This window comes from Giraffa tippelskirchi, chromosome 2 (genome assembly GCF_054371585.1).
Source record: "Giraffa tippelskirchi isolate mGirTip1 chromosome 2, T2T-mGirTip1v1.2.pri, whole genome shotgun sequence".
NCBI classification, from domain to species: Eukaryota; Metazoa; Chordata; class Mammalia; order Artiodactyla; family Giraffidae; genus Giraffa; species Giraffa tippelskirchi.
In genome coordinates, this window is record NC_137276.1 from 100,545,770 (window position 1) to 100,560,654 (window position 14,885).

General features: G+C 39.6%; 1 protein-coding gene across 5 annotated transcripts in view; it reads right to left on the reverse strand.

Annotated features, from left to right (window-relative positions):
* The window catches only part of LOC145538170 (serotransferrin), a 49,608-nt gene that overhangs the window by 19,931 nt on the left and 14,792 nt on the right, over positions 1–14,885 (reverse strand). For 3 of the 5 annotated variants that reach the window (XM_081569774.1, XM_081569771.1, XM_081569770.1), the window contains exons 9-12: positions 14,374–14,519; positions 11,976–12,066; positions 11,321–11,359; positions 9,811–9,966 (exon numbers count right to left, since the gene is read on the reverse strand). In XM_081569774.1, the coding sequence (XP_081425900.1) occupies positions 9,811–9,966; positions 11,321–11,359; positions 11,976–12,066; positions 14,374–14,519 (432 nt within the window). Of the gene's footprint in view, positions 1–9,810; positions 10,014–11,320; positions 11,360–11,936; positions 12,067–14,373; positions 14,520–14,885 lie in introns of all 5 variants that reach the window. The other 2 variants (XM_081569773.1, XM_081569772.1) reach the window with 2 other exon arrangements.

Genomic DNA, 14,885 nt, shown 5'->3' on the forward strand with positions numbered 1-14,885 from the left:
TATGTATCTCTGTGAACCACTCTGAGGGTTCCAAACTGTGGAAAGCACAGAGGGAAGTGCTTACTGGCTAGATTGCTCTCTCCACATTTGAATTCCCCTCTTCCCCTCCTGGTCACCTCAACCCCCCCCCCCCATCTCTCCATGTAACTCAGTGAACCTTTCTGGGTATCCCTCACTGTGGAGAATCTTTTCACCATTAACCTAAAAGTTTTATTATTGAGGCTGTATGGAAGGAGAAGTCTTGAGGCTACTGCAAGAATAAGACTGAAAGCCAGGGGAAACATTAATTAATAAGACACCATCCAATAGCCTCCATATATACACTGAAACCAAGCTCCACCCAAGAGCCAATAAGTTCCAGAGCAAGACATACCACGCAAATTCTGCAGCAACGCAGGAACATAGACCTGAGCATCAATATACAGGCTGCCCAGAGGCACACCAAATCCATAGACATCTCCAAAATTAATACTGGTCACTCCATTGCACTCTAGAGAGCAGAAATCCAGCTCCACCCACCAGAACACCGACACAAGCTCCCCCAACCAGGAAGCCTTGACAAGCCACCTGTCCAACCCCAACCGCAGTGAGGAACCTCCACAATAAAGAGGAACTTCATACTACCAGAATACAGAAGGGCCACGCCTAACACAGCAATCTAAACAAGATGAAAAGGCAGAGAAATACTCAGCGAGTAAAGGAAAATGAGAAATGCCCACAAAGCCAAACAAAAGAGGAGGAGATAGGGAATCTATCTGAAAAAGAATTTAGAATAATGATAATAAAAATGATCCAAAATCTTGAAAGCAAAATGGAGTTATAGATAAATAGCCTGGAGACAAAGATTGAGAAGATGCAAGAAATGTTTATCAAGGACTTAGAAGAAATAAAAAGGAGTCAATATAGAATGAATAATGAAATAAAAGAGATAAAAGACACTCTGGAGGGAACCAACAGTAGAATAACGGAGGCAGAAGATAGGATAAGTGAGGTAGAAGATAGAATGATGGAAATCAACGAAGCAGAGAGGAAAAAAGAAAAAAGAATCAAAAGAAATGAGGAAAACCTCCGGGACCTCTGGGACAATATGAAACGCCCCAACATTCGAATCATAGGAGTCCCAGAAGAAGAAGATAAAAGGAAAGGCCATGAAAAAATACTCGAGGAGATAATAGTTGAAAATTTCCCTAAAATGAGGAAAGAAATAGTCACAGAAGTCCAAGAAACCCAGAGAGTTCCAAACAGGATAAACCCAAGGCGAAACACCCCAAGACACATATTAATCAAATTAACAAAGATCAAACACAAAGAACAAATATTAAAAGCAGCAAGGGAAAAACAACAAATAACACACAAGGGGATCCCCATAAGGATAACAGCTGATCTTTCAATAGAAACCCTTCAGGCTAGAAGGGAGTGGCAGGACATACTTAAAGTAATGAAAGAGAATAATCTACAACCCAGATTACTGTACCCAGCAAGGATCTCATTCAGATATGAAGGAGAATTCAAAAGCTTTACAGACAAGCAAGAGCTGAGGGAATTCAGCACCACCAAACCAGCTCTCCAACAAATGCTAAAGGATCTTCTCTAAACAGGAAACACAGAAAGGATGTTTCAACACGAACTCAAAACAACAAAGTAAATGGCAACGGGATCATACTTATCAATAATTACCTTAAATGTAAATGAGTGGAATGCCCCAACCAAAAGACAAAGGCTTGCTGAATGGATACAAAAACAAGACCCCTATATATGCTGTCTACAAGAGACCCACCTCAAAACTAGGGACACACACAGGCTGAAAGTGAAGGGATGGAAAAACATATTTCATGCAAACGGAGACCAAAAGAAAGCAGGAGTCGCAATACTCATTTCAGATAAAATAGACTTTAAAATAAAGGATGTGAAAAGGGACAAAGAAGGACACTACATAAAGATCAAAGGATCAATCCAAGAAGAAGACGTAACAATCATAAATATATATGCACCCAACATAGGAGCACCACACTATATAAGGCAAATACTAACAAGTATGAAAGGGGAAATTAACAATAACACAATAATAGTGGGAGACTTTAATACTCCACTCACGCATATGGATAGATCAACTAAACAGAAAGTTAACAAGGAAACACAAACTTTAAATGATACAATAGACAAATTAGATTTAATTGATATTTACAGGACTTTCCACCCCAAAACAATCAATTTTACCTTTTTCTCAAGTGCACATGGAACTTTCTCCAGGATAGATCACATCCTGGGCCATAAATCTAGCCTTGGTAAATTCAAAAAAATTGAAATCATCCCAGCCATCTTCTCTGACCACAATGCAGTAAGATTAGACCTCAATTACAGGAAAAAAACTGTTAAAAATTCCAACATATGGAGGCTAAACAACACGCTTCTGAATAACCAACAAATCACAGAAGAAATCAAAAAAGAAATTTAATTTTGCATAGAAACGAATGAAAATGAAAACACAACAACCCAAAACCTATGGGACACTGTAAAAGCAATACTAAGGGGAAGGTTCATAGCAATACAGGCGTACCTCAAGAAACAAGAAAAAAATCAAATAAATCAACTAACTCTACACCTAAAGCAACTAGAGAAGGAAGAAATGAAGAACCCCAGGGTCAGTAGAAGGAAAGAAATCTTAAAAATTAGGGCAGAAATAAATGCAAAAGAAACAAAAGAGACCATAGCAAAAATCAACAAAACTAAAAGCTGGTTTTTCGAGAAGATAAACAAAATTGACAAGCCATTAGCCAGACTCATCAAGAAACAAAGGGAGAAGAATCAGATCAACAAAATTAGAAATGAAAATGGAGAGATCACAACAGACTCCACAGAAATACAAAGGATCATAAGAGACTACTACCAACAGCTATATGCCAATAAAATGGACAACTTGGAAGAAATGGACAAATTCTTAGAAAAGTATAACTTTCCAAAACTGAACCAGGAAGAAATAGAAGATCTTAACAGACCCATCACAAGCACGGAAATCGAAACTGTAATCAGAAATCTTCCAGCAAACAAAAGCCCAGGACCAGACGGCTTCACAGCGGAATTCTACCAAAAATTTAGAGAAGAGCTAACACCTATCCTACTCAAACTCTTCCAGAAAATTGCAGAAGATGGTAAACTTCCAAACTCATTCTATGAGGCCACCATCACCCTAATTCCAAAACCAGACAAAGATGTCACAAAAAAGGAAAACTACAGGCCAATATCACTGATGAACATAGATGCAAAAATCCTTAATAAAATTCTAGCAAACAGAATCCAACATCATATTAAAAAGATCATACATCATGACCAAGTGGGCTTTATCCCAGGAATGCAAGGTTTTTTTAACATCCGCAAATCAATCAATGTAATACACCACATTAACAAATTGAAAGAAAAAAACCATATGGTTATCTCAATAGATGCAGAAAAAGCCTTTGACAAAATTCAGCATCCATTTATGATAAAAACCCTCCAGAAAGCAGGAATAGAAGGAACATATCTCAACATAATAAAAGCTATATATGACAAACCCACAGCAAACATTATCCTCAATGGTGAAAAATTGAAAGCATTTCCCCTAAAGTCAGGAACAAGGCAAGGATGCCCACTTTCACCACTACTATTCAACATAGTTTTGGAAGTTTTGGCCACAGCAATCAGAGCTGAAAAAGAAATAAAAGGAATACAGATAGGAAAAGAAGAAGTAAAACTCTCACTGTTTGCAGATGACATGATCCTCTACATAGAAAACCCTAAAGACTCTACTAGAAAATTACTAGAGTTGATCAATGAATATAGTCAAGTTGCAGGATATAAAATTAACACACAGAAATCCCTTGCATTCTTATACTCCAATAATGAGAAAACAGAAAGAGAAATTAAGGAAACAATACCATTCACCATTGCAACAAAAAGAATAAAATACTTGGGAATATGTCTGCCTAAAGAAACAAAAGACTTATATATAGAAAACTATAAAACACTGATGAAAGAAATCAAAGAGGACACAAACAGATGGAGAAATATACCGTGTTCATGGATTGGAAGAATTAATATAGTGAAAATGAGTATACTACCCAAAGCAATCTATAGATTCAATGCAATCCCTATCAAGCTACCAATGGTATTTTTCACAGAACTAGAACAAATCATCTCACAATTTGTATGGAAATATAAGAAACCTCGAATAGCCAAAGCAATCTTGAGGAAGAAGAATGGAACTGGAGGAATCAACCTGCCTGACTTCAGGCTCTACTACAAAGCCACAGTCATCAAGACAGTATGGTACTGGCACAAAGATAGAAATATAGATCAATGGAACAAAATAGAAAGCCCAGAGATAAACCCACGCACCTATGGACACCTTATCTTCGACAAAGGAGGCAAGAATATACAATGGAGAAAAGACAATCTCTTTAACAAGTGGTGCTGGGAAAACTGGTCAACCACTTGTAAAAGAATGAAACTAGAACACTTCCTAACACCGTACACAAAAATAAACTCAAAATGGATTAAAGATCTAAACGTAAGACCAGAAACTATAAAACTCCTAGAGGAAAACGTAGGCAAAACACTCTCCGACATAAATCACAGCAGGATCCTCCATGACCCACCTCCCAGAATATTGGAAATAAAAGCAAAAATAAACAAATGGGACCTAATTAAAATTAAAAGCTTTTGCACAACAAAGGAAACTATAAGCAAGGTGAAAAGACAGCCTTCAGAATGGGAGAAAATAATAGCAAATGAAGCAAGAGACAAACAATTAATCTCAAAAATATACAAGCAACTTCTGCAGCTGAATTCCAGAAAAATAAACGACCCAATCAAAAAATGGGCCAAAGAACTAAACAGACATTTCTCCAAAGAAGACATGCAGATGGCTAACAAACACATGAAAAGATGCTCAACATCACTCATTATTAGAGAAATGCAAATCAAAACCACAATGAGGTATCATTTCACACCAGTCAGAATGGCTGTTATCCAAAAGTCTACAAGCAATAAATGCTGGAGAGGGTGTGGAGAAAAGGGAACCCTCTTACACTGTTGGTGGGAATGCAAACTAGTACAGCCACTATGGAGAACAGTGTGGAGATTCCTTAAAAAACTGGGAATAGAACTGCCATATGACCCAGCAATCCCACTGCTGGGCATATACACCGAGGAAACCAGAATTGAAAGAGACGTGTGTACCCCAATGTTCATCGCAGCACTGTTTACAATAGCCAGGACATGGAAGCAACCTAGATGTCCATCAGCAGACGAATGGATAAGGAAGCTGTGGTACATATACACAATGGAATATTACTCAGCTATTAAAAAAAAATACATCTGAATCGGTTCTACTGAGATGGATGAAACTAGAGCCCATTATACAGAGTGAAGTAAGCCAGAAAGAAAAACACCAATACAGTATACTAATACACATATATGGAATTTGAAAGATGGTAACGATAACCCTATATGCGAGACAGAATAAGAGACACAGATGCATAGAACAATTTTATGGACTCTGAGGGAGAAGGTGAGGGTGGGATGTTCTGGGAGAATAGCATTGAAACATGTATATTATCATATGTGAAACGGAACACCATTCCATGTTCGATGCATGAGACAAGGGCTCAGGGCCGGGGCAATGGGATGACCCGGAGGGATGGGATGGGGAGGGAGGTGGGTGGGGGGTCCAGGAAGGGGAACACATGTAAACCCATGGCTGATTCATGTCAATGTATGGCAAAAACTATTACAATATTGTAAAGTAATTAGCCCCCAACTAAAATAAATAAATTTATAAAAAAAAAAAACACAAAAAAAAGATGTGATTGCATCTCTGAATCTGAACCTCCTCTCCAATACACACAGGACTTGCTTGGTTCTAACTGTCTCTAGAGGCCTCTCCTTTTAAAGTTGCTACACATACTTGGAGGTGGCAGGGGGAAAGTACTCAGGAAGTTAAAGTAAATAAGAACCACGAGGAAACATATCCATGGTGAACTTATGCACAGATTTTAGGAGGTAGAACTAAGGTCACACCTGAAGATATTCAGAGGACACAGAGAACAAATCAACTTCCACCCCTTCAAAGGGGCCTAAGAGCTGAAGCTGCCAAGATCTTAAAGAGACCCGAGAATCCCTTACACCATACTGCCTAGAAAGCTCTATGGTAGGGCTTGTAGCCATCCACCAAATGGCCATTTCCTCTTGTTTTTCTGTAACAAAGATCAAGTTGGTTTTTTCTCTTAATATTTTTCTCCATTAATTTTATATTGAGATATAATTGACATGTGTGTGTGTTAGTTGCTCAGTCGTGTCCAACTCTTTGTGACCCCCTGGACTGTAGCGTGCCAGGCACATTATATTAATTTCAGGTGTACAACATGATTCACTATTGTGACTATATTGTGAAATGATCACCACAGTAGATCTAGTTAATATCTATCATCATACAGGGTTACATTTCTTTTCCTCTTGGCTAGGACTTTCAAAACTATGTTGAATAAAAGTGGTGAGAGTAGACATCCTTGTCTTGGAGAATGCTTTTAGCTTTTCACTGTTGAGTATGATGTTAGGTGTACGTTTGTCATGTATGGTCTTTATTATGTTGAGGTATGTTTCTTTCACGTCCATTTTCTGGAGAGTCTTTATCCTAAATAGATGATTGTTGTTGTTGTGTTGTTGTGTTGTTGTTTGTTGTTTGGTCGCTCAGTTGTGTCTGAATTTTTGCAATCCCATGGACTACAGCACACCAGGCTTCCCTGTCCTTCAGCATCTCCTGGAGCTTACTCAAACTCATGTCCATTGAGTCAGTGATGCCATCCAACCATCCCATCCTCTGTCATCTCCTTTTTCTTCTGCCTTCAGTCTTTCCCAGCATCAGGGTCTTTTTAATGAATTGGCTCTTCACATCAGGTGCCCAAAGTATCGGAGATTCAGCTTTAGCATCAGTCCTTCTAAGGAATATTCAGGATTGATTTCCTTTAGGATTGACTGTTTTGATTCTCTTTGTAGTCCAAGAGTGTTTTCCAACACCACAGCTCAAAAGCATCAATTCTTCAGTGTTCAGCCTTCTTTATGGTTCAATTCTCACATCCATACATGACTATGGGAAAAACCATATTTTTGACTATATGGACGCTTATTGGCAAAATAATGTCTCTGCTTTTTAATACACTGTCTAGGTTTGTTATAACTTTTTTTCCAAGAAGCAAGCATCTTTTGATTTTGTGGTTGCAGTCACCATCTGAAGTGACTTTACAGCCCCCCAAAATAAAGTCTTTCACCATTTCCATTGTTTCCCCATCTATTTGCCATGAAGTGATGGGACTGAATGCCGTGATCTTCATTTTCTGAATGTTGAGTTTTAAGCCAGATTTTTCACTCTCCTCTTTCACCTTCATCAAGAAGCTCTTTAGTTCCTCTTCACTTTCTGGCATTAGGGTGGTGTCATCTGCATATCTGAGGTTATTGATATTTCTCCCGGCAATCTGGATTCCAGCTTGTGCTTCATCCAGCCCAGCATTTCCCATGATGTACTCTGCATATAAGTTAAATAACCAGGGTGACTATATACAGCCTTGACATACTCCTTTCCCAATTTGGAACCAGTCCATTGTGTCATGTCCAGTTCTAACTGTTGCTTCTTTACCTGCATACAGGTTTTCCAGGAGGCAGGTCAGGTGGTCTGGTATTCCCATCACTTTAAGAATTTTCAACAGTTTGTCATGATCCACACAGTTAAAGGCCTTAGCATATTCAATAAAGCAGAAGTAAATGTTTTTCTGGAATTCTCTTGCTTTTTCTATGATACAACAGATGTTGGCCATTTGATCTCTGGCTCCTCTGCCCTTTTTAAATCCAGCGTGAACGTTTGGAAGCTCTTGGTTCATGTACTGTTGAAGCCTCACTTGGAGAATTTTGAACATTACCTTGTTAGCATGTGAAATGAGTGCAATCGTACAGTAGTTTGAATATTCTTTGGCGTTGCCTTTCTTTGGGATTGGAATGAAAATTGACCTTTTCCAGTCCTGTGGCCACTGCTGAGCTTTCCATATTTGCTGGCATATTGAGTGCAGTACTTTAATAGCATCGCCTTTTAGGATTTGAAATAGCTCAGATGGAATTCCTTTGCCTCCACTGACTTTGTTCATAGTGATGCTTCCTAAGGTCCACTTGACTTCACACTCCAAGATATTTGGTTCTTGGTGATAGATCACACCATTGTGGTTATCTGGGTCATGAAGATCTTTTTTGCATAGTTCTTCTGTGTATTCTTGCCACCTTTTCTTAATGTCTTCTGCTTCTGTTAAGTCCATACTGTTTCTGTCCTTTATTGTGCCCATCTTTGCATGAAATATTCCCTTAGTGTCTCTAATTTTCTTGAAGAGATCCCTAGTCTTTCCCATTCTATTGTTTTCCTCTATTTCTTTGCAATGTTCACTTAGGAAGGCTTTCCTTGCTATTCTTTGGAATTCTGCATTAAGTTGGGTATATCTTTCCTTTTCTCCATTGCCTTTTGCTTCTCTTCTTTCTCAGTTATTTGTAAGGCCTCCTCAGACAACCATTTTTGCCTTTTTGTATTTATGCTTAGATGATGAATTTTATCAAAAGCTTTTTCTGCATTTATTGAGATGCTCATGATTTTTATTACTCAATTTTTTCATATGGTTATATCACATTAAAAAATTTTTTCTTGTGATGAGAACTTTTAAGAGCTACTCTCCTAGCAACTTTCAAATATGCAATATGGCATTAACTATAGTCACTAGGATATGTTACATCCCTATGACTTATTTTACAACCAAGTTCATATCTTTTGACTACCTTCACTCAATTTGCCCATCCTCATCCCCTGCCTCTGGCAACCACCAATCTGTTCTCTATGTTGTGAGCTCAGGTTGTTTTGTTTAGATTCCACATATAAATGAGATCCAATGGTATTTGTCTTTCTCTGCCTGTTTTATTTCACATAGTATTCCCAAGGTCCATCCATGTTGTTGCAAGTGGCAAGATTTCTTTCTCTTTTATGGCTGAATGATATTCTACTCTATACATATAAACCACAACTTCTTGGTTCATTCATTCATGATGGACACAGGTTCTTCCCATATTATGTATTGTTATGTAAATAATGCTGCAGTGACCATGTGGGTGCATATATCTTTTTAAGCTAGTATTTTTGTTTTTTTTCTAGTAAATACCCAGAAGTGAAATTGTTGGATCATACAGTAATTCTATTTTTAATTTTTGAATAAAAATCTAAATAAAAGATGACATTTTCCAGCCCCTTTTACGGCTAATTGTGACTATGTACCTAAGTTAGGGGCAGTGAGAAGTTAGCTGAAGTAATTGGCTTAGACCTCCTAACTGGCTCCTTTAGCAAGGTGATGTGTACTTGAAGTGCCCTTACTCCTTGTTCCTTAAGGTTGCCTGGATCATGGATGTAACGGCAACCATGGGTAGCCTTGAAGATGGAGGCCTCATGCTGAGAATGGGGAAGCAGGAAGACAGAGAAGCCTGGGTTTCTAATGACAATACCAACGTGGACTCCTGTCTCTGGGCTTTTTCGTGAGAGAGAATAGTAAACATATGTTCACTTAAGCCATTATGTGCAACTGAGAAGAGCCATTCTGATCCACCTCCCAGTGCTGCCATTCCTCTTATTTCCTTGAAGTTCACTAAACCAAATTGTATTATCATAGAACAAGGGCCTCTTGTACCATACTACTCTTGCCAGTGCACCTCTTTCCACCCAACCCTGACAACAGCACACTCCCAGAGCTCACTCACCAAATTTACAGCTATTAATCTCGTTGTAAAGCAAACCCATGGGGATGTTCCAGCCAGCGGTTCTGTCTACTGCAGTGTGGCAGGACTTCTTGCCTTTCAGATTCTTCCAGTTTAGATCAGCAGATGATGTTTTAACCACAGCCACAGCAAGATACCCTACAAGAAAAACACCCAAAAAGGGAGTATCAACACCTCTGGACCCTCTAGAGTGTCTGTCTAGAGTCAAACCCAGCCATCATCCTATGGAATAAAATTATCCCAAATCATTCCTTCTCTCTTTGAAAGGGTCTTCCTAATAACTGACTGAAGGGAGATACAAGTCATTCCAGGAGGTGGAGATTAATCTGAACTTAAAAAAACAAAACAGTAAGAATACTTAATCATTGGAGCAATAGATGAGGATGGACAACACTTTGTCAAATGCATGAAGCTACTGACATAAACCAGCAACTCACCCTCCACTGTGGAATAGCAGAGGAATGAATACTGAAGGGTACATGTAACTCCAACATTCTAAACAGTAACAATTTTATTAGAAAAGAGCAGTAAATGTGCAATAAACTGTAGGGGTATTCTGGCCAGATGTTTTATGATAAGGAGGATAAAGGTTTGCACCAAAATAAATATGCAAAGTGAAACTGTCATAATCAAGTTAGCTGCCATCATTGGCAGCAAATATATGCTGATCTTAAAAACTGGAAATAGAATATAAACTCATGATTTCAGTTCTCCAATATAATTAATTCGGAAATTGTTTCCAATAGAAAAGATACAAATATTTTTGCTCATGGACTAAGAATGGTTCTATTTTTGGCTAAAGAGCTTGCTTCCTAGTATGATGGGGAGAAGCTGGGATGCTGTAACTGGAAAAAGTGATGAGAACAGACTTGTACACTAATGGCTGGAAATGACCTGCAGGGACTTGAGTGTGGGACCCAGAGCCCAAATTTTTGATAAGATTTCCTGTCTTGCTCTTGCCACATCTTTCCAGATCCACCCCAAGCCAGAGTCCTGCATGAGAGCCAGGTTGGCCTGGGTTTCTAGGCTTAGCCCTGGCTGGGAGGCTGGGCAATTTCACGTCTCTAGACACCTTCCTTTGTGAGCCTCTCCCCTCAGGCCTGCCAAGCACATGTCAGCAAGGTTTCTGGGCTGGTGCTAACTCTCGTTTATAACTTTGCAGGCCTCACAGAATGCAAAGCAGTGGTGGGAGGGTCTGTATTTGCTTGTTGGATGTCAGAGTCTAGACAACTTGTAATCTCTCTAATCTGTTGCTCCTCTATGCATCCTTAGAAGACAACAAGACACATCTTATAGGATTAAATGAGAATTCCCATGTGTGTGTCGTGGCAAGTGTAATTATCTTTCTTGCCAATTATTCTCCTCCCATGGTTCTTTTGATTCTGAAAATTGGTCTCTTATCTACTTTTGATTTGAATTTAAACTTGCCTTTGCTTTCCCCAAAGCAATTGGAATTTATCTTAAACTCATGAGGTTACCAATACCAACTCACCTTTTACTGGTGTTGTCTTACACTTTTCACCCTCAGTTTCTGCAGAGGAAAAAACAAAGTCATTAAACACTCATGTATAGGTTGAAAATTGTCTTCCCCATGCGCAGCTCAGAATTATAAGAGCCGGGAAAACTATCTACATATTACCAATTCCCAAAGGTCCACGCTGTCTGGATTATGCAAGCTCACTTTAGCTCCCTGGCCTCTGGAATTTAGCCCAAAATTTTAAATTTCAAGTTTCCTGCTCTATCTATCCTGCGACCATAGTGTAACTCTGCTAACTGTACTTGAATCCCTGCACCAGGGCAACAGGAGAAGTGAGGACTTTGGAAGCAAGAAGACCTGCCAGGAATCCCAGCTGAGAACCTAGCTGTCCTCTGCAGAGGGGTCACTTTTAGCTAGAACTTCCCTGTGCGAAGGCTCCAACTCCCTTGTTGGAGGACAGTAGAAGGTATGGTAGAAGATTCTCATCCTTCAAGATAACGAAAGGGACTAGAGATGAGGGAGCCTAGAGCCTAGCAAGTAGGAGGTGTTCAGTAAGCAAGAGCTTTATGCTCCCTGAGGCTGAATCAGGCTGTGATTTTGTCTCCTGTCTGAGGTTGTTTTCTTTAACAACCTGTCTCAGAGGAAATGAACCACTGCCCCTCCCACTTACTATAGTTCTCTGCCAGGACAGGCACCAGGCCACATTTGCCTGCTATGTAGAGGTAGCCTCCATCCAAGCTCATGGCATCAGCTTCTCCTTTCTGCAAAGACACAACACATCACAGCAGGTAAAAAGAGATCCTCTCCAGTCCCACATGCCCTTCTGGTTCTTTCTTTGAAGCAACCTTTCCAGCACAGGTCGTGAAGAGACAGAAGAGGCTGGTAATGGACCCCTAAAGGATCAGTCAGGCAGACCTGACATAGAAAATAAAAGGTACTCCCATTTTCACCCAAACCATGATGAACTGATGCTCAACTCTGGGTGGTTTGCTTTCTTTCTTCAGGAGCAAAGACCCACATTCAGTCCCCTTGTCCTCTCATAGGACACACTGTTCCAGATACACTCACAACACCTTTCTGACACCAAGAATTCTCATTTGTAAGACAAACAAATGGAGTCAGGTACATAGGGCTGTGTCTGGGGCATGGAGTGCCTTGCCCTGAATCTTGACCTCATTAGCTGAGTGCTATTTCAGTGCTTGGTCAATAAAAGATCTTTAATGAATGAATAAAATAAGCTCAAATGAGTCAAAAAACTGAACTGTGGTGTTGGAGAAGACTCTTGAGAGTCCCTTGGACTGCATGGAGATTCAACCAGTCCATCCTAAAGGAAATCAGTCCTGAATATTCACTGGAAGAACTGAGGCTGAAACTGAAACTCCAATCCTTTGGCCATCTGATGCGAAGAACTGACTCATTTGAAAAGACCCTGATGATGGGAAAGATTGAAGGCAGGAAGAGAAGAGGATGACAGAGGATGAGATGGTTGGACTTGATGGACATGAGTTTGAGCAAGCTCCAAGGGTTGATGATAGACAAGGAATTCCACCTGGCGGGCTGCAGTCCATGGGGTCTCAAAGAATTGGATACAACTGAGCGACTGAACTGAACTGAACTGAATAGAGCTAATAAGCCCCAAATTTCAGAGATGCTTAATTCATTAAGACTGCCAAGCTTCCCATTAGGCCTAGAAATATATTTTTGAGGAATATACCCTAAAGGAACAATCAGATATGTGGGAAACTATTTGGGCAAAATGTGTAAGTAGGTAAAAACATGCATGTATGATTCATAATAGCAATGAGACAGGACCAGACTTAATACTCAATAGCAAGGAAATGGCCCAATAAATTGCAGCACACCCACATTCTGGAATAACTATAAACATTAGAACATCATGTTTTCATGGGAACAACCTAAATGTCCATCAACAAATGAATGGATAAAGATGTGGTACATATATACAATGGAATACTATTCAGCTATAAAAAAGAATGAAATAATGCCATTTGCAGCAACATGGATGGATCTAGACATTATCATACTAAGTGAAGTCATTCAGAGAAAGACAAATACCATATAATATCACTTATATGTGGAATCTAAAATATGACACAAATGAATTTATCTACAAAACAGAAACAGACTCACAGAAATAGAAGACAGACTTGTGGTTGCCAAGGTAGAGGGGGATGGAGGAGGGATGGATTGTGAGTTTGGAATTAGCAGATGCAAACTATTCTATTAATACATAGACTAGACAAGCAGCAAGTCCCATTGTATAGCACAGAGAACTGTATTCAGTATCCTATAATAAACCATAATGGAAAAGAAAAATAAAATTTGAATTAAAAAAAGAGAAAAAAAAGAAATGAAAGAGATAGTTCCTCATAAACTTGGTCCCCAGACAAACCACTGTAAACAGGATAGTGTATATTCTTTCAAAAATAAACTAAAATACATTTTAAAAAATCATGTTTCCAAAGAATGAAATTTTTCTTTGAGAACACAGGAACAAGTCATTCTCTGAAAACAAGAAAAAAGCTCCCTAGATAACTTTAGGTGAGAAAAGGGTAATAAATTGCATGCATGATATGAGCTCAGTTAGCAGGATTTTCTCTGATTTATAAGGTTATGGTTACTTTTTATGTGTTTTCTTATTTATATCCTTCAGTTTTTCAACACTTCTAAAAGCAAATGTGGAATGCCCTTGTGAGCAACAAAGCTAAACTTCTACCTGCTTGCACAGTAACATGACCTTGTCACACTTGCCATGGCACACCGTGGGTCTCAGGCACATTCACACTGAGGTCCAGCCTCCCTAAGCAGACACAACTCAGATTGCCCTCCACCGAGTGCTGACACTGGGAGAAAACAAGCCCTCAGGAGCCCTTCAGATTCACAAGCTCAAAGGTCCTGAGGATCCTGTGGGGCTGGGCTCCCACAGTGAGGGTGAGGTTCCTGGGAGCTCTGCTTTTCATATAATTCCCAGGAATGCTCACTCAGCCTTGGGGACAGGTAGGCAGCAGTGGCAGGCACGCTGCCCTGTGGAGGCAGGAGGGACGTACCATGATCTCGGTGATGCAATCTTCAGTGTTGTCTGCAGTTTTACAGTCTATTGCCCCGTCACTGAGCCCACTCCACTGATCACACTTTGCCCTCTCCAGGTGACCAACTGCACACCACTTCACATTGCAAGTATCCTTTGATGGGGCTAGGACATAAGCAAGAAAACCAGCGATGAGAAGAGGCCCAGATATGGCTTGCTGATTTTGCTGCTGTCTTCAGGAAGACTCTGAGATTCTTTAGCAATACACAAACAGATTCCATTCAAGGAGTTAATCTCTTAGAAATTAAAGGCAATAACAGTCCCTTGGCTGGATTCTTATCATTCATATTTAACTTAAAATTACTTCTTCTGAGAAGTCCACTCTCCTCCCACCTCCAAGGCACTCTATCACTTCAGGCTGGGGTTATTTTTCCCTCATTTAGAAATAGCACTTAACCATTTGAGCAGATGTTGTATATTTATTCATTGTTTACCGTCCATTCTCTGCAGGAGAACATAAGCTTGGCCAGG